This window comes from Telopea speciosissima, chromosome 7 (genome assembly GCF_018873765.1).
Source record: "Telopea speciosissima isolate NSW1024214 ecotype Mountain lineage chromosome 7, Tspe_v1, whole genome shotgun sequence".
NCBI classification, from domain to species: domain Eukaryota; kingdom Viridiplantae; phylum Streptophyta; class Magnoliopsida; order Proteales; family Proteaceae; genus Telopea; species Telopea speciosissima.
Window position 1 is genome coordinate 873,632 of NC_057922.1, and position 17,833 is coordinate 891,464.

The 17,833-nt window shown below is 37.9% G+C and overlaps 1 protein-coding gene across 2 annotated transcripts; it reads left to right on the plus strand.

Annotated features, from left to right (window-relative positions):
- Positions 1-1,630: 1,630 nt before the first annotated feature.
- LOC122669811 (UDP-glucuronate:xylan alpha-glucuronosyltransferase 1) lies at positions 1,631-16,513 on the plus strand. 2 transcript variants are annotated; one of them, XM_043866665.1, is made up of 4 exons: positions 1,631-2,258; positions 12,469-12,675; positions 13,451-14,088; positions 15,418-16,513. In XM_043866665.1, exons 1-4 carry the CDS (start codon positions 2,170-2,172, stop codon positions 16,455-16,457), a joined length of 1,974 nt encoding a protein of 657 aa, XP_043722600.1. In that variant the 5' UTR covers positions 1,631-2,169; the 3' UTR covers positions 16,458-16,513. The 2 variants fall into 2 exon arrangements, with proteins under 2 accessions (XP_043722600.1, XP_043722602.1); XM_043866667.1 differs by having other exon boundaries at positions 15,424-16,513.
- Positions 16,514-17,833: the final 1,320 nt, after the last annotated feature.

Here is a 17,833-nt window from a genome sequence, read left to right on the forward strand (position 1 = left end):
AATTAATCACTTTATTTTAAGCTTCTTAACAACCACTTAACATTAAGGTGTTGAGACACATTAATCATTGTCGGTAGTAAATGATACTATAATGTTTATTTGAAATTTTTTAATGAAAATTTTGTCTAGTAGCTAGCTGACCGAGCTCTATTTAACTTAACAACTACATCAAAGATGATTCTCTATTGGACAGAATATAGACCCAAATTAAGGACCCCTACTAACATTTAGCCTAATGGAGTTGGCCATGTAACCAAACAAATTATTGAAAATTTTAGGACTATAAAGAGGATGCATGCATGGATATACATGGAAGAATACATGATTTAGTCTGAGTCTAAAATTTAACACTTAATTAATCTAAATCATTATGTAGATATTCAATGTCATATAATCCTTTGACAATTGATATTGCACAATTTGTTATTAAATCAAGGAGAAAGTTTTGGTGAAAAAAAAAAAAAAAAAAAGGTCATCATTGATCGTCAATGTCTGTCCTCTATTTACAAACGATCGAAAATAACCCCAGTATTGCATGATACCTTCTTCACACCATCCGTACCTCTGCGTTGAAAAACTCAATCCTACATATCGCAAGGTTCAAATGAAAGAAAGAGTAAATCCAATTGTATATTCGGATGGATTCGGATGCGAATCAAATTCGGATTTTCGATCATTCGTTTACATCTCTGCCTTGTGTAAACCCGAACCTTCCTCCCCCTAGCGGATACAATTCACTTCCATTTCTCTTAAATCATGATTATCTTTTTCTCATATTCTAAAACTTGTTGAATCTTGAAAAACCCTCAAGATCATTATTTACTTAATTTTTTATTATCAAGTATTCAGATTTTTTTTTGGACAAATTTTTATCGGAGTATTTGGATTTTTTTCCTAGATATCTCTAAACAAATACGGATATTCCTAAATGGATAGGGATGTGGATCGAATTCGAATTTTCGATTATTCATTTACATCCCTACTCCTGTATCATGTCATGAGATTTTATTATATTTGTTCATATCTACAGTATTCCAACCACTATTGTGCAAAGATCTTAGGATTTACCCATCCACAAAATTGGAACCCATATACCCACGGTTTTTAGAATTGGTATCGATTCAGGTGTATCATCCGTATAAGTATCGGTTGTATCCATCGTTACTTGACCGATATGGTATCGATGAATGGACTTGAAGTCTTGAACCCTAGATTTTCGGTGAAATAAATCTTCTCAATCCTTCTACAAAAAACAAAAAATCTTCTCAATCCAGTATTGACCTGTTACAGACCAATACGATCGAAACCTGTTTAGGCCGTATAGAGAACGCTTCCTAGGCGGGTCATCCAGGAGCCAACAGCTTGGGTGGCCACGAGTGTTGGAAGAAAAAAAAAAAAAAAACGCCGAGTTTTTCTGAGTTTATGAATAAAAAAATAAAAATATTATTTTTTTCTTACTTGGCTTCTGTTTACCAAATATTGACTGTTGTCGTACTGTGTGACATCAGCAATACTCCGACACAATCGCCATGAGCCATCTCAGCAGCATTTTTTATTTGCTTTGCACTTCACAGATTTCGGCAAAGAAACTTCCAATTCGACCTCCTCCCCTCCGGAAACTCTCATTGGGATGTCAGAGGGGGAGAGAGAGAGAGAGAGAGAGAGCAGCAGAGTAAAGAAAAGGTGAAGAGGTGATATCACAGATTCACAGCTCTTAAAAAATTTCTCCAATCTGGATTTCTTCTTGATTTCATATTTCTGTCGTCTGGGTTGCTGAGTAAATCTTCCTACTATCTTCTGTTGTTCTTGTTCCCCATCGCAGCTCTTCGTTTTGATGAAGGGTTTTCACTAGTTCAAGGTCTCTGCTCCTTGTCTTGGTTGTTTACTCTTAACGTCTTATTCACTTCATTTACTTCGGTTTCTGTATGACTTTATTAACTTTCTTCTAAAATGACATTTCCATTTTCCCATTTCTCCTTCTTCTCAATTATTTTATTCATAATGTGCTCTAATCCATCTCTTCCGTGACCAGTTTCTCCGTCCAACAATTTCTTGAGGTGCACTTTTTCTAAGTGAATATCCTGCATTTAGTTTACCAAGTCCATTTGGTTTCCCAATTTTTTTTGCTTTGTTTTTAAACCCTCTCAAACGGGTCTCTCTTAATAGCAAATGGTGTCTTCCCCCGCTGCAGGGATGAGAGGAGCAATTGCTAACTCGCCTACTCCAGTTGAGACTAGGCACAGAATACCCGGATCAATGTGAGTTAGTTTTCATTCTTTTGTCCCGTCAAAATGAGAAAAAGAAAAGAAAGAAGTGTTATTTGCTCTGTTTTATGGATTTTGTTGCTCTATTCATATTAATCATCCTACTGACTGTTGTATGCTGTAAATCTCTAATTATGACGTAATAGTTTTCCTTTGGTTTTTATTATTGAGAAGCAAAACTTTCTGGTTATTTGATTAGAAGGTGATGATTGATTATCAAATGGAGGCCTTACTCTGGTCTTCTCCTGATATTGCTGGTTTTCATTGGTTTTAACATAACTGTGGATGTTTTAGTTATGAGATTGTCTATGTGGCGATCAAGTACTTTGTTTCATCATTGTTCGTCTATGAGATTGGGGCTTCTGTCCAAGTATTTCGTTTAGTATTTCAACTCTTTGATTGTTCGGGCTGCTTTTAGATCAAGAAATGCATCAAACGTCATAATGGTGTTCAGAAGGAGATAGAAACACAGATAGAACTTATCAGATTAGATTGAATAAAGTGAGCGAGAAAGTGCTATAAACGCACCAATTACAGATAACAGGGTCTTAATGAAATAATACCTTGTCACTGTCTAGAAAAACTTTTGACTTTGGAGATCCGTTAAAAGATGAAAACAAAGCTTTGTACAAACTTATCGCTTAATTTGTTCTGTTTCTGTATTAATCTTTCTCCAATAATGTTTGTTTTCCGTCAACATCCACTGCTATTCTGTTCCTCATGAACGGAGTGAGGTGAAAAGTTTCATAAACTCAGGGTTTACATTACCATTACCAACGCAATGCTTTGTCTACTGCAAAATTGGTCAAGTCCTTTCAATGAGATATCTTGAATATTTCAAAATCTATGGCATCCTTCTTCTAAAAGAAATTGAAGTTTTGTTTGTGTCCTTTATGAATAGGATAAGTAGGGAAATGCATCCTTAAGCAAAAGAAGCATGGCCTAAAACATTGGGCCCACTTGTTTGACTGATTTATTATAGCCATTCACAGTTCTAATAATACTGGAAAGCAGGGATGATTTATGAAGAATTGATTTTTTGGTAGTGATGGGAGCTAGTTTGGTGTATTTTGACCAACATATTCCTGACCCCATTTGCCGTATAACCTCAAACCTATGACAATGCCAGGTTGGGTTCAAGCAGGAAATACCGGGGGAAGGGGGCTCGATATGAAATCTAGACCATAAATAATCAAATCCTTAGTGAAATTGTAATGTGAGCCTAACCTGAACACCATATAGTTCAACCAAAGGAAACTTGAACTTTGCATTAAATCTGATCAGGTCATAATAGGGGTGTCACCCAAATTTAATGTCCACTGTTTGCATCCCTACACTCTGGTGATGTCAATAAGATAATAATTAAATCCCTGTTGGAAATAAAATATTGTCTTCCTTTAGTTATTATGTAAATTCCAAAACATGAAAAAGCAAGACCATAATAAATGATATATTCAAGTACTGATTGACCCAGGTGGGAAATATCTGATTAAGATATATCATATACATGCAGTAGAGTGAGAAAGAATATCAAGAGAGTTAGTTTGAACTACTCAGATAGGAAGACTTTGCATCTAGCTCAACTGAATATGTTGAAATTGTTTGAAAGGGTTTTGAAGCTAGCGATTCATTTACCCATGTGGTTTGTTATTCTTGCATCAAGCAAGAATATATAGGCCTGAAAAATATTGGGTTGAGGAACTTGGTATGAAATATTATCTTCAAGAATGGATGGTGGGACTGATAAGAAATTAGGTGAAGATTTTTATCATATAGTTGCTGCACAAGAAATTCCAGAAGGTTGATTAGAAGAAAGGTTTGTGGAACAAGGTAGAAAATTAGGTTTAGAATGGGTAGAAGGTTGGTTATAAAAGATCATGGGCTGGATGGTTGAGGAAAGATGGAGTTCTATGATAATTTGCAGGTTCTCTTGTTAATGGCTGGATGAGGGGAAGTGTTGATTCTAGGCTGGTTATGTGGGTGGGAAGTTTGTGAATTTGAAGGGAAGAAACAGGTGTGATTGTAGGAGAGGCATTTCTGAAGCAACAGCACAATAAAATTGTGACGGAAAGTATAATGCAAAAGAAATAACCTTGTAGAATTTAATTCTGCTGACTAGAATTGGTTGGTGTCTTACTGAGCATCTTTTGGTTCTTAAACGGAAAGATGAAAAACTTACGTTGGTATTGCTAAGTGCAGGTGTTAAAACCATTGTGTATAACCCTGCTATCCAATATCTAGTGCTGGCTATATAGTGTACCATTAGTATTAGCAGTTCTCATTGGAATGTTGTTGCACAAAATCAGTTCCCAATACTCACCCACAACAATCTTCACTTAACACATCTTATGAATCTTAAATTTGGTCTGTTATCATGGCTTCAATACAACTTGATCATTGAACTTGAAACCATATATTCTGGATTTTTTATAGCTGTATTCTACAGTCTAATATACATCCAGGGGTGAGGGTTCCAACCCCCCTCTTTCATCAGCTCTTTATGGGCCTTAAGTGGAGAAGGGTGCCCATGTGGTAGTTCATGTGGGGCTACGAGTGCACTGACAGAAACTATAGGTCCCGCCTGTTTCTTCTCACATTTTTCTGTATGAAAGGCGGTTGGCGAAGATGAAACTCCTCGTTTTTCGGTTATTTTGGACCATTGAAAATATGAGGAAGGCAAGGTGAGCCCTCAAATTTAAATGTGGTCACTGTAGAGGATCCTCTACCTATACTGATCAAATTAATCATCTGCACGGTTCAAGTATAGCCACCCATTTTCTGAGCCTATAAACACAGCCATGTTAAAGCCTCTTCCATTGTTTTTATCATTAAGATGAATGTGAAAGGGGAAGATTACATTGATCTCTCTGAGTTTAGAAATAAATAAATAAGTCAAAAGGATTGAGTAAACCTGCCTACTTCAAAAATAATTGCCCAGAACTTTAAAGAGAAGCAAGATAATCACTTAAAGCAATGTTCAGTTGTCAAATAATTGTTGAGTTATCCAAGCCAAAAGATTAAGGTGTTATCTGAAGAGGTTCAACTAGTATACGAAGTCATCCAAGTTCCCAAACTTAGTGGATGTGGGATTATTCCTAGACACTCCCCCTCATGGGTGGCAATACACAGGGCATGTGTGACCCCTCATAATTGGTCGTACATGTGGATGTACCATCAAAGTCTTTTTGGTGGTGGTTTTGATGTCATGTTGAATTATCCAATCCAAATCTTAAGCTATTAGGTGGAGAGGCCGAACTGGTATATGAAGTCATTCAAAAGTCTCAAACTTAGTCAATGTGGAATTTTTCTCGAACAATTATCTATTAAAATTCCCATCTTACCCCTTTATTTTCTCATTAGTGTACAGAATTTGTTCTCAGCATTAAAAAATTCAATCCTTTTCTTTGGTTCTCCCAAGGCAGCTAGGATGAGTTTATTAAGCAGTTTGTTGGTGGAACAGAGATCAGTAAATCAGTTCACAGGGGTGCAATAGGAATTTGAAAATTTTACTTGATGACTACCCGAAGTATAGACGGGTGTTGTAGGTGACTAATATGCTTCTTTTTGGAGTCCCAATAATTATTATGAATGTAAGGTGCTTTGGGGAGTTAATTTTTCTAATTGGGGAGATCAGGTCATTTTTTTCCAAAATTATACAATGATTCCGACCATTTGTCCTGTCTTTTTTGTTTTTGGATCCATTAAATCTGTTAGTCAGGGCAAATTGGCAAGTTAAGATTCCTACTTACTAGTGGGAAGCATCCAATGTATTGGAAGTGCCTAGTGAGGCCCAAGATAAATTGGAATGCCAATCTTACATGAGTGTTTCAAGCCAACACTCCTTATATATTTATCCATTCCCTCCTCCTAGAGGAAGATTCTATCTTTGCCTCTATCTAAATTATGGTTGACCAAGTACAATATATGAACGTTTATGGGAATAACATCACATTACAGGGTCAAAATATTCACGAATGGATGTAGAAATTATGTACTTAGTTTATTACCAAAAAGTAAGTTTGTTGATCCACATCACTTTATACGGTTGAGGATGATGGTTGGTAGGCAATTTCAAGCGATTAATTCTTTAAATAGGGACTCAGACACCCTGCTCCCCCCTCCCCCGGTATGGTCATTTTCTTAGCTTGATTCTTACATTGAACCAAGTTTTGGGACATCATGGTACATTTCCAATCCTCCTTTTTTACTCAAAAAAGTTGCAATATGACATACCACAGCCTCTAATGATGTGTCAAGCATGTCATCTTTAGATTATTGGAGTTGCAGGGCCTGTACTCTCTGTCTTATTCATTTTCCTCGACACTTGTGATCCTGTGGGTCAGATTCATCTTGGTCAATTGCTGTAGTCGGTCGCTTCTTTTTGGGTTGCTAGGACTGCCATGCTTCTACCAAGGCACATAAAGCAATAATTACCGTCTTACCTCCCTTGTCCTTTACCCTCTTCCATTGGTCTCTCGCCCTTTGGATAAATTTTTAATTTTTGTTTCTTTTTTGGGGGTGGTTATAAGATTTACCATTGGAAGCTGGTCGGGAGCCTTGTTGAAAGGCTTCTCATTGCTACCTTAGGCTTGGGGGAAACCCTCTTGCAATTGGAAGCCTGAAGTATTGGTCAAATCGAAACTCAGTTGTGTGTCTTGGTCTAGCAGGGCCAGGGCTGTCATACATATTTGGTCTGATCAAATAAATGGATCTCTCAGATTCAATTAATAATCTGACAGATACTGTCATGTGTATGCATGTTGAACTCAGATACCCAGTTAAGTCAGTATCCCATTTGCATCCCTTATATAAACTATAACTTAGCAGAGAAAGATCTGGTTGGGTTGGGGTAGCACCATTACAGTGGTTGAGGCCAAGGGTGTGTTGGGTTGGACTGGTTAGGATTTAGGACTGTGAAAATGATGGATTCCAAGGAGATCAGGGAAACCAGTGGAGAAAAGGAAGAAGAAGAAAACCTGTAATTGTATGCCTGGAACAGTGGTCTGGCTGCTGCCTCATTGTCATGCTGCCATTTTAAAGCTAGGCTGATTGAAAAAAAAGTGGATTCAAGAAGCAAGTGGCTGGAGGAAGAGATTAAAGCTAGAGTTTTCTAGGTTTGGGGTATGCAATTAAGTTTAATGTATTTGAGAAATGAGCCAAGATATGGCCTCCTCTCTTTAGACACTACGTGTGGTGATGCCATGCTGGCCTTTAGAACCCAAGTTGACTGATGAAAAGAGAATCTGATAAGCAATTGAACAGGACAAGAAACGACAGCTAGGGTTTCTAGGTTTCAGAAATAGGAAGAAAAGGTTGTGTTTATGGTTTTGAGAAGTTAGCCAAAGCCGAGATCTAGCCCATCAAAATATTAGGGTAACTGTGAAGTGTAAAATCGAACAAAACAAGGTGACCCTGTTTTTCCCTTCTTTTGATAGGCTCCATGCAGATGTCTCTACAAAAAACGATATAACAGGGGCCCCAAACTTATAGAAAATATGTTATGGTGCTTGATCTTTTCTCTTTCTAATTTCTTCATTGATTGTCTAGGTGCAGGAATAAAGAAAATGCTAATAATTAAATTTCTGGACGAAGATGTTGAATTGATGTGTGGCAAAACCAGAAACAGAATAAGAATGGAAAAAAGGCAATTAATCGAGGTAATTTAGGAGTGAACTGGATAAGTGGTTAGTTGAGGAAAACTTGCTTGAGGTTGTTTTGGCATGTACAACAAATTGAGCTCTCTTGTGTGGAGGTTTTTGGTACTATTAGAGGAGCTTGAAGAACTAGGGTTAGACTGAAAATGACCTGGGACAAAGTGGTGGGAGAATATTCCTTTGGGTTAACCACTAAAATGACTTAAAATAGAGTTGAATGAAAAACCAAGATTCTTGTAGTCGCCTCCATTTAGTTGGGATAAGGCTTATTGCAGCTTTGAATATCACCTTTTTTTTTGTAAATGGGAACTACAATGCTTCTCCTCCATTCATCTGGCATTTTCCTTGTGCTCATAATCTTATTAAACAGCTTGTTTAACCAAGATAAACCACAGATTCTGAACTCTTCCACACTTCTATTGGGGCCTTATCTGGTCCCGATGGCTCACTTACTTTCATCTTCCTTAAAGCTTCTTTTACTCTAAACTCTCTAATTTTTTGTATATATCTAAGATATGTGGTGTCTTGATGGGTAATGCAGTCTTTTGGGACACTATTACTCGAAATTTCTTCATTTTGAAGGCTGTAGAAATAATATTTCTCTCTCTCCTTAGTGTCCTCATCCCTCAATAGTACTTTACCACGTTCACTTTTAATACTTCTAACATGGTCAAGATCTCTACTCTTCCTTGTCCTTATTTTAGGTATCTTATAGACAGTTTTTGCCCCTTCCTTTGTACTTAGATTGTTATAAAGATCTTCATATTTCTTCACCCTTTCTTTTCCTATAATCTTCTTAGCTTCATTTCTAGCAAATTTATACTTTTTTAAATCCTCTACATTCTTAGTCCTTTGCCATGTCTTAAAGCTAGCTTTCTTAGTCATAATGGTTGCTTGCATAGTTTAAAGTAGAGACCGATACGACATGCTATGATACGGACCGATACGTATCGGTATCGGTCGATACCGATACGATACATGCCGATACGTCTCTTTTTTAAAAAAAAATGAACTGTCTCGAATTGTATCAAAATGTATCGGTCGATATGGGCCAATACGTATCGATACCATCGATACATCCAGTAAAGGGTTCTGTGGGTGGTGTAATATGTATCGAAACGTATCGGCCGATACGGCTCGATACATACCGATACATTAGCTACGTACCGATACATTCCGATTCCATCGATACATTCCATAAAAATGCCATTTTCACTCATAGACTTGATAGAACTCCTAATCTAACGGAAAAAAAAAATGAAGGAAAACTCTCAACCAAGAGTCTAAAATCTTGCATTTAATCTTGTTTTTTTCACACTTTTAGACTAAAATACGAATCAAGGAGTGCTACAACATCATCCTTTGCATCATCCAATATTCTTCATGGCTATAGACGATTACAGCATGTAAGAAACCTCATCTTTATAACAATTTCAATTTAATGCACTTGTTTGGTTATACATTATTCACCATTTTAGTGTTTATGCAGGACACTTGTTATATATTGCTTATTTATATTGTTTTTTGTTCCAAAAGTGTATTTCCATTTGTATCTTAACCATTTCTATGTGTAGTATTGTTCGATACGTATATCTGATACAATACGTCTCTTAAAATCACCCGACCGATACGATACCCAATACCCATACTTTAAACCTTGGCTGCTTGAACCTCATCATCCCACCACCAAGTCTCCCTAGAGAAGTGACTTTTCCTTTTGATTTGTCTAGGACATCTTTAGCAACCTTCTTAATACAAATAGTCATCTCGTTCCACATTGTATTAGCGTCTCCCTCAAAGTCCCACATGTTTGATGACTTTATCAGTAAATGATTTCAATGTATCTCCTTTTAAGCTCCACCACCTTATCCTAGAGAAAATAAGGTCACCTTTCGTACAATTCTGCGTAATGAGGAACATAACCATGACTACTAATTTATATTGTGTGGTTAGGCTCTCCCTTGGTGTAACCTTACAGAGTTACAGTCCATACATAACAATCTATCTGACCTTCTAGTTAGGAAGAAATCTATTTGGCTATTATGATGACCACTTTTGAAGGTAACTAAATGCTATTCTCTCTTTTCAATGTAAGTATAAATCATAAGCCATAGCAAAATCTAAAACTAAGATCCCTTCCCCTCATTCCTCTCTCCAAAACCATATCCTCCATGTACACCTTCATAGTCTCTACGATCTCTCCCAACATGTCCATCAAGATCACCCCCTATAATGATATTTTCTCCTTAACCAAAACCTTGTACTAATCCATCCATGTGTTCCCAAAATTGTAATTTACTACTTCCATCCAATCCTACTTGGGTTGCGTAAGCGATAATTATATTGACAACCTCTTTCTCCAACACAAGTTTGATGGATATAATCCTATCTCCAAATCTTTTAACATCCACCACATCATTCTTTAATTCTTTATCCACTACATGCCCCTCCACTTCTATTACTTTTATCTCCGAATACCAAAGTTTAAAGTCGTCCAACTCCTTAGCTTTTTTACCCTTTCATTTAGTCTCTTGAATACAGGCTATGTTAATCCTTCTTCTCCTCATAACATCTATCAATTCTAGACTCTTACCCATTAAAGACCCAATGTTCATTCATAAAAAAAAAAAAAGATCCAATGTTTCAAGATGCAAACCTAATCCTACGCTTTTGGACTACTTTCTTTACCTGCACTCGTCCACTATGCGAGAACCCTTGCCTACGTGTCACTGCATTTAGGTGCCGTGCCGACGCGACACGTCACTTACAGGGGATGCCCTAGCTAACCCTTGCTCACTTTTCATTACACCTGGGTCATCGTGTAGTGCGTTGCTTATTATGGCGGGGAATGCCCGAGTATATCACGTTCCCTTCTCGCTTTGTATGTTCCATGGATATTCTACTGAAGTACAGTTATTTCATTTGGATAACTTATCAAGATAAACCTGGCGGTTGACCATTTTATTTGAGGAGTTATAATCTGCTTAATGTTTCTCAATTTTTTTGTCAAGACTCTGAATCTGTTTATATGCTTTAGAACTGTCCTTTTGCTGAGGAAGTTTGGGAGGGCATTTTCACTAGTACAGGGCTTGGCTGGGTTCCTCTAGAAAATATCTTCTCACTCTTTAGTTTGTGGAATGCTCAAGGTTTGCTGGTCAGGGATGGGATAGTGGACGTTGATTTCTAGGGCCATAAATCAAGGTCCATTACTCGGTGTCTTTGGCAGGCCAGAAATGAGAGAGAGAGTTTTCGATAACTATGTGTATTCAATCTGTAAAAAATTAAGATTAGAACTATATGATGGAATTTGACTGACAAATTCTGGGGGGGCATATCTCTACAATTAGGAGACCATGGCAATCCAATTTTGCATTGTTAGTAATGGGATGGTTAAGTTTATAGATGGAGGTTTGATCTTTCTTGAAAACCATTGCTGTTCTTGTTCCTTGTACTGTATAGGAGGCCTCTTCTTTCTCTGTACCAATAAAGAAAATTACTGGGGAGACTGGAGAGGTTTCGAGGTTCCTTATACCTCCTGCACATTTCCACAAATGGGTTTTTTAACCCCCACAAATTATTGAATGGTTTCCAGCAATCCTTTCCAGCTAACAGGCTGATTCTTGTCAGTTTATACATCAGTTTGAGGGGCAGTCCTAGACATTGTAATTTACAGGCATAACAAGGTACTCCTTAGTGCTATAATTTATGTAGATAGACTGTATGTAATGTGCTTAACTTGGTGCAATTGGGTTGGGAATATAAGGGCAGGGAAAGTCTTGATAGGAAGTGAGTTGTGGTCAAGGATTTAAGACTTGGGATCCAGGATTGGATCAGACCCTGCTGATCCTGAGTTGATTCTGTTGAGTTTGGCCAATCCTGGTGAGTATTGTTGGTAAACAGCGGTAAAAATCTGGTCAGCCCATTTTTAGATGACCAGTATCATATTGATGGATTGGGTCAGGACAGCTGAGCCAAGTTACCCAATCTGATCTCCTAAAACTTGAAGATGTGGTGAGGTGGTAAGGATAGATTTAAAAATTCAATTTATTAAAAGACTGGTCCAAGTTAGAATAGAATGCATTAGTAGGATTCTTTGGCAATTTCAAATAGTTAGGATAAGGAAATTATGACTATGAATGTATTGTACTAGTGAATTACTTTAATTATGTTACTATCCCCCTCCTAGCCAAGGTTTTTTAGATTAGAACACATGACATAATTCTGGAATTTGGTCTGGTTTTCTGTAGTTTTCAGTGGCCAGCATCTTGCAGGTTGATTGAACACTTCTTCTTTACTTTCTATTGAAGGTTTCTTCTTGTGATCGATAGGAAAGTTTGTTGTCGTTCTTCGGAGAATATTATATCTTGATAATGCCCTTGCAGTGTCCTTGATAATAACTAATATGAAATGTTTCGTTCTTATAAATAACTGATGTCTCTAACCTTTTCATAAGCCTTCCTGCATTAGAAATCATTTTTTCTTCTCCTTAATCCTTATTTCTTTTTTACCTCTTTATCCACTGATTTAAATTTTACACTTGCTTGATCCAGTGATGACACAAATAAAAGAAGGTTTATAAGAAAAGATTTTAAAGATATTGAGAAGCCCTTCTATATTCCAGTCCAAGATAGGAGTTCAAACTGCAAGTTATTATCTTTGAAACTTCTCCTTGTTCTCATTGTATGTGGCACTTTTTTGACTCTCCTCCTCTCTCCAGCAGTATATAGTTTTGACCATCTATCAAACTCTGGTTCTCGGTATGTATTATTACCTTTTCTCCTTCCTCATGTTTCTTAATTCTGACTGGTGTTTCAGATCTGTTTTTCTTTTCCCCCCTCCCCCAAAATAGAAAAGAGAAAAAGGCATATGCACCTCTGAGCCAGTGTAGCATGTTAGCATGAACACAAAGGGTTTTGACCATGGTTTTAAGGATCATTATCACATCAATCCCAATCCATCTTATTGCTAGATGTGACTAATCCAATTTGTCATATGTAGTGGATCGGCCAATCTGGTAGCAGATTTCAAGCTCAGGCTTTTTCTCGGAGGATTGGCTGATCCATACCAGCGAGGACAAGTATCGGTGGGTAAATCAGGGTTCCAATACTGATCTTTAAATCCTTCAGTTTCTGTGGGATCTATATTGGTCTTCTCGATCATAAAAGTAGACATGATTGGATGATTGTGACCATCCAATCATATCGTAGATTCAATTTTTGATGTCCATGTAGTTTGATTTTCTACCGAGGGAACATCCTATGTGGGATCCAACAAATGCTCAAGTGCATTATGCTACTTCCTCTAAATCTTTTTGGTTTCTGTTTTCTTCCTTTAAAGTGACCAAAGTACATGGCTTCAGGAAATATTAGTTACACATGCCTTTGCTCTTTTTCGCTTTTTTATTTGATTATTAACAGAGGAATGCTTAGCCTTTGGACCTGATGTAATTCCATGGAGGCAATTAGCAATAAACAGAAAAGCATTAGTTCTGACTGTTTAAAGATATTGAAGTCTAAACTACTATTAGTGCAGGCCAAGTCTAGTAGACAGGTGGATATGGGAGAGGCCCATTGCAGATCCACGTTATGTATCACATATAGATGTTAACTGGGATCAGATCTCAAAAACCATTGGGGGACTAGCTGACAAAAATGGAGTTCAGGGAATAGGACTATTAAACTTCAATGACAGTGAGATTGGTCACTGGAAGCAATTCTTACCTTGGGCTGAGCATGTTGTTGTAAACCTGAATTATGTCGAGAAGAATGTCACTTGGGAGATCTTATACCCAGAGTGGATAGATGAAGAAGAAGAATCAGAAGTTCCCATTTGTCCCTCTCTACCTGAACCCAAGGTTCCTAAGAAGCCACGGCTTGATCTCATTGCTGTCAAGCTTCCCTGCCGCAGGTTGGGGAACTGGTCAAGAGATGTTGCTCGATTGCATTTGCAGCTTGCAGCCGCAAGGCTTGCTGCCTCTGCTAAAGCCTACCATCCTGTGTATGTGCTCTTTGTGACTGAATGCTTCCCAATCCCAAACCTCTTCAGTTGCAAGGAGCTTGTAGTACGTGAAGGGAATGCATGGCTATATAAGCCGAACTTGGGTACATTGAGAGAGAAGCTTCAGCTCCCTGTTGGGTCATGCGAACTTGCAGTTCCACTCAAGGTCAAAGGTCAGTATACTCTTAGCATATTTCATTAGTTTCTATCATGTTTGTGAATCCTATCAGGTGCAAAGGGAGCCAGTGGGACTCTATCCTTCAGAAAATGCATGTTTTCAGTGGACTTCATACATATATCTTATTAAGGAAATTGGTTTCTGCTTTAGCCATCAAATAATCTATTTGGAGCCATCTTAGTTGATCTGGTTTTTGCTTCTCTCATGGTTTATTTTGATCCTCTGTTAAAAAAGTTGTCACATAGCTTTGTTGACTCCTGATTTGGCTTCTAAACTTTGCTAACTAGAGAAAGTCGAATCACTGCAACAAGTGATGGTGATAATTGCAGGTATGAATGACTCTACCAAGTCAATTGCCTGAATCCTGTCTCTCAATTCCATGGACTAGGTGAAGCCTCAAGTCTTGTATTATTTAGTGAAACAGTGAATTTTTTATGAATAAATAAACACTAAAGTTTGATATACCTTTCTCCCAAGTGGATTATCAATGACTCTTTCGAGTTTCGAGAGTTTACTCTCAACCTACAGTCCTTACCTTGAGCCTACAAGAAAGAGAGTAAAGAATCACAGGATTGTGTGGTAAAAATTTATATAGTACATAACCAAACTCGCTATTACTAAAATCTGAGTTTTAGTTCCATGATCCTACCTGAATTATAGTGAGAGAGCAAGAGAGAGAAAATCTTTCTACTGAAAAAAAGGAGATCAGGAAAGTTGGTTTGGTCACCAAAGACTTCTAGGACAACCAAATTGTCCTAGACAAATTATCCATCTGTGAGAGAGAGAGAGAATCTTTCTACTGTAAAAATGGAGAATAGGAAAGGTGATTTGGCCACCGAAGTCTTCTAGGACAACCAAATTGCCCTAGCAAAATTATCCATCTGATTCTGGCCAAAACAAATAAGCATGAGGAGTCTATATTGGATGATTAGAGGGCGGACCTCGGCGCAACGGTTAGGTAGCTCCATTGTGACCTAGTGGTCACGGGTTCGAGTCAGGAAACAGCCTCTTCGCTAAGCGGGGGTAAGGCTGCAGACATTATGACCCTCCCCAGACCCTGCAGTGGCAGGACCTCGTGCACTGGTACCCCCTTTTTTTTAGTGTATATTGGATGGTTAAGAAAATCTGACGAGAATAATTTTTATCTAAAATTTCCCTCATTGGTGGAACCCATATATTATGGGCCCAACATGTCCCAGAGGCATGGAGAAGGCATGGAGCACTGGTTTCTTTATTTTGCCAAGTAAATTAGCACACTGCCTTTTCCAGTAATTCAAAATGTTATGGATTTCTAGTTACTAATGATTTCTAAATATTTCTGCAATAACAGGGCGGGTTTACACAGGAACAAAGCACCGGGAAGCATATGCTACAATTTTGCATTCAGCTCATGTTTATGTCTGTGGTGCCATTGCTGCAGCCCAGAGTATTCGCATGGTCGGTTCAACCGGGGACTTGGTGATACTTGTCGATGGAACAATCAGCGAGTATCACAGGAGGGGCCTTGAGGCAGCAGGCTGGAAGATCCGGACAATCCAGAGGATCAGGAATCCAAAAGCAGAACCTGAAGCCTACAATGAGTGGAATTACAGCAAGTTTCGTCTTTGGCAGCTGACAGACTATGACAAGATTATCTTCATTGATGCAGACCTTCTTATACTAAGGAACTTTGATTTCTTATTTGCAATGCCAGAGATTACTGCAATTGGAAACAATGCCACCCTGTTCAATTCTGGTGTGATGGTCATTGAGCCATCAAATTGCACGTTCAATCTTCTAATGGATCACATCAACGAGATTGAATCTTATAATGGTGGGGATCAGGGGTACCTAAATGAAATCTTTACATGGTGGCACCGCATCCCGAAACACATGAACTTTTTGAAGCATTTCTGGATAGGTGATGAGGAGGAGAAGAAACAAATGAAGACTCATCTCTTTGGGGCTGATCCTCCAATCTTGTACGTCCTCCACTATCTGGGTCTAAAGCCATGGCTATGCTTTCGAGATTATGACTGCAACTGGAATGTGGACATACTACAGGAGTTTGCTAGCGATGTTGCACATAGACAGTGGTGGAAGGTGCACGATGCAATGCCTGAGAACTTGCAGAAATTTTGTGTGTTGAGATCAAAGCAAAAGGCAGGACTGGAGTGGGACCGGAGGCAAGCTGAGAAGGCCAACTACACTGATGGGCATTGGAAAATTAAGATACGGGATCCGCGTTTAAATATATGCTTTGAGAATCTCTGCTTCTGGGAGAGTATGTTATTGCACTGGGGCGAGAAAAACTGGACAGACGATGATATTATCATCCCAACTACACCTGCAGTTACCACTGCATCCCTCCCCAGTAAGTCATAGTGTCTCTGTACACTTCCTTTATTTTTTCGCTTTCTAGATGATGCAGAGTTCACATATTCTCTCAGCCTATTACATAGACCAGATTTGCCAAAAAAGAGTCAACCCCCCCCCCCCCAAACACCCTTTTCCTTCTGAGCTCAACATTGTATCCATGTTAAAAAAAAATTCTGGTCTTTTATGCTCATTTCATAATCAGGGTATCATAAATTTCTATTTCATCAATGCTTCTAGGGCAGATGTACTTTTAGTCTGCATGGTATTGGAAGTTTGCTCATAAGAGGCACTGAGGATTCTTCAAATATCTGAGATCGTGCCTCGATGAGCATTTGTTATGTTTTTAACACTTAAACCAATATACTTCTTGAGAATTTAGTCTGAAACTCCATTAGAATTGAATGGTGGTGACTGGCTGGGGGTGTGGTGGTTGATGGAAACAGTTTGGGATTTGATTACTGGGACGGTGCAGTTGCAAAGATGAAGTAATGGAAATTAGTGAATGAGCAAACTGCAAGTCCCACAAAGCAGTGTAAATGCCACTCGGATGTTCTGAGTTGGACAACCAGCTTTGAGGTACAAAGCCTAGAATGCTTTTATCTTAAGAGTATTGTATTCTTGTGAATTTACCTATTGTTTTAGTAAATTATTTTTGTTATCCAAGAGTGTGTTATATCTTTTGAAGCTTAATATCCTCTAGCGTTGACTAAAAATGATTGTATTCTCATTGTTGTTAGAAAAACAACGCAATAGAATGACGATTTTGTAGAAGAAATGCAAAGGAAAAGAGAAATCACACACACACACACAAGATAAATACTTATGTGGTTCACCTCCAAGAAAGAGACTACATCCACGGCTGAGTGATTGAACGGATCCATTATTTCTGAAGCAAATACAAACTCTCACTCACCCATCTCTCAAAAAGATAACTAAAAACCCTAACCTGGAAAGTATAAAATTACCCCTAGAGATCGATCTGGTTTGGTTTAGATTTGAACCAATATAAAATGAAAAACATATCAAATTGAAGATCTTGAAGAGCTATACAGATATCAACGCCTACGACATTGATATATGCATTTTTTTGGCCATTTTGATGCATTTCAAAGGTAAAACAGTCCGTCAAAAAATTACTTACAACACTTTCTGGATTGAGATCAAACTTCACCAATAACAATCTCTTCTAGTTGAAGATATATTCAGACTAATTAAGCCTTGCTGTACGTTTTCTCTTTCACCTTTTAAGGTTTTCCACGTTACAAAATTAGTATGTTCTTTTGTGATTTTGATTTACCTAGGATATTAGTGTTTTCGCATATTATTTTGCAAAATATCCGAATTCCCCCTTTTTTTGTAATATAAAAACCGAAAGTGTCATT

What these genes read in the sequence shown, in the direction of transcription:
- LOC122669811 (XM_043866665.1), top strand. Translation starts at nt 2,170, where the DNA reads ATGGTGTCTTCCCCCGCTGCAGGGATGAGAGGAGCAATTGCTAACTCG. An exon ending in CTATCAAACTCTGGTTCTCG is followed by an intron (nt 12,676 to 13,450) that starts GTATGTATTATT and finishes CTATTAGTGCAG; the next exon opens with GCCAAGTCTAGTAGACAGGT. An exon ending in AGTTCCACTCAAGGTCAAAG is followed by an intron (nt 14,089 to 15,417) that starts GTCAGTATACTC and finishes ATATTTCTGCAA; the next exon opens with TAACAGGGCGGGTTTACACA.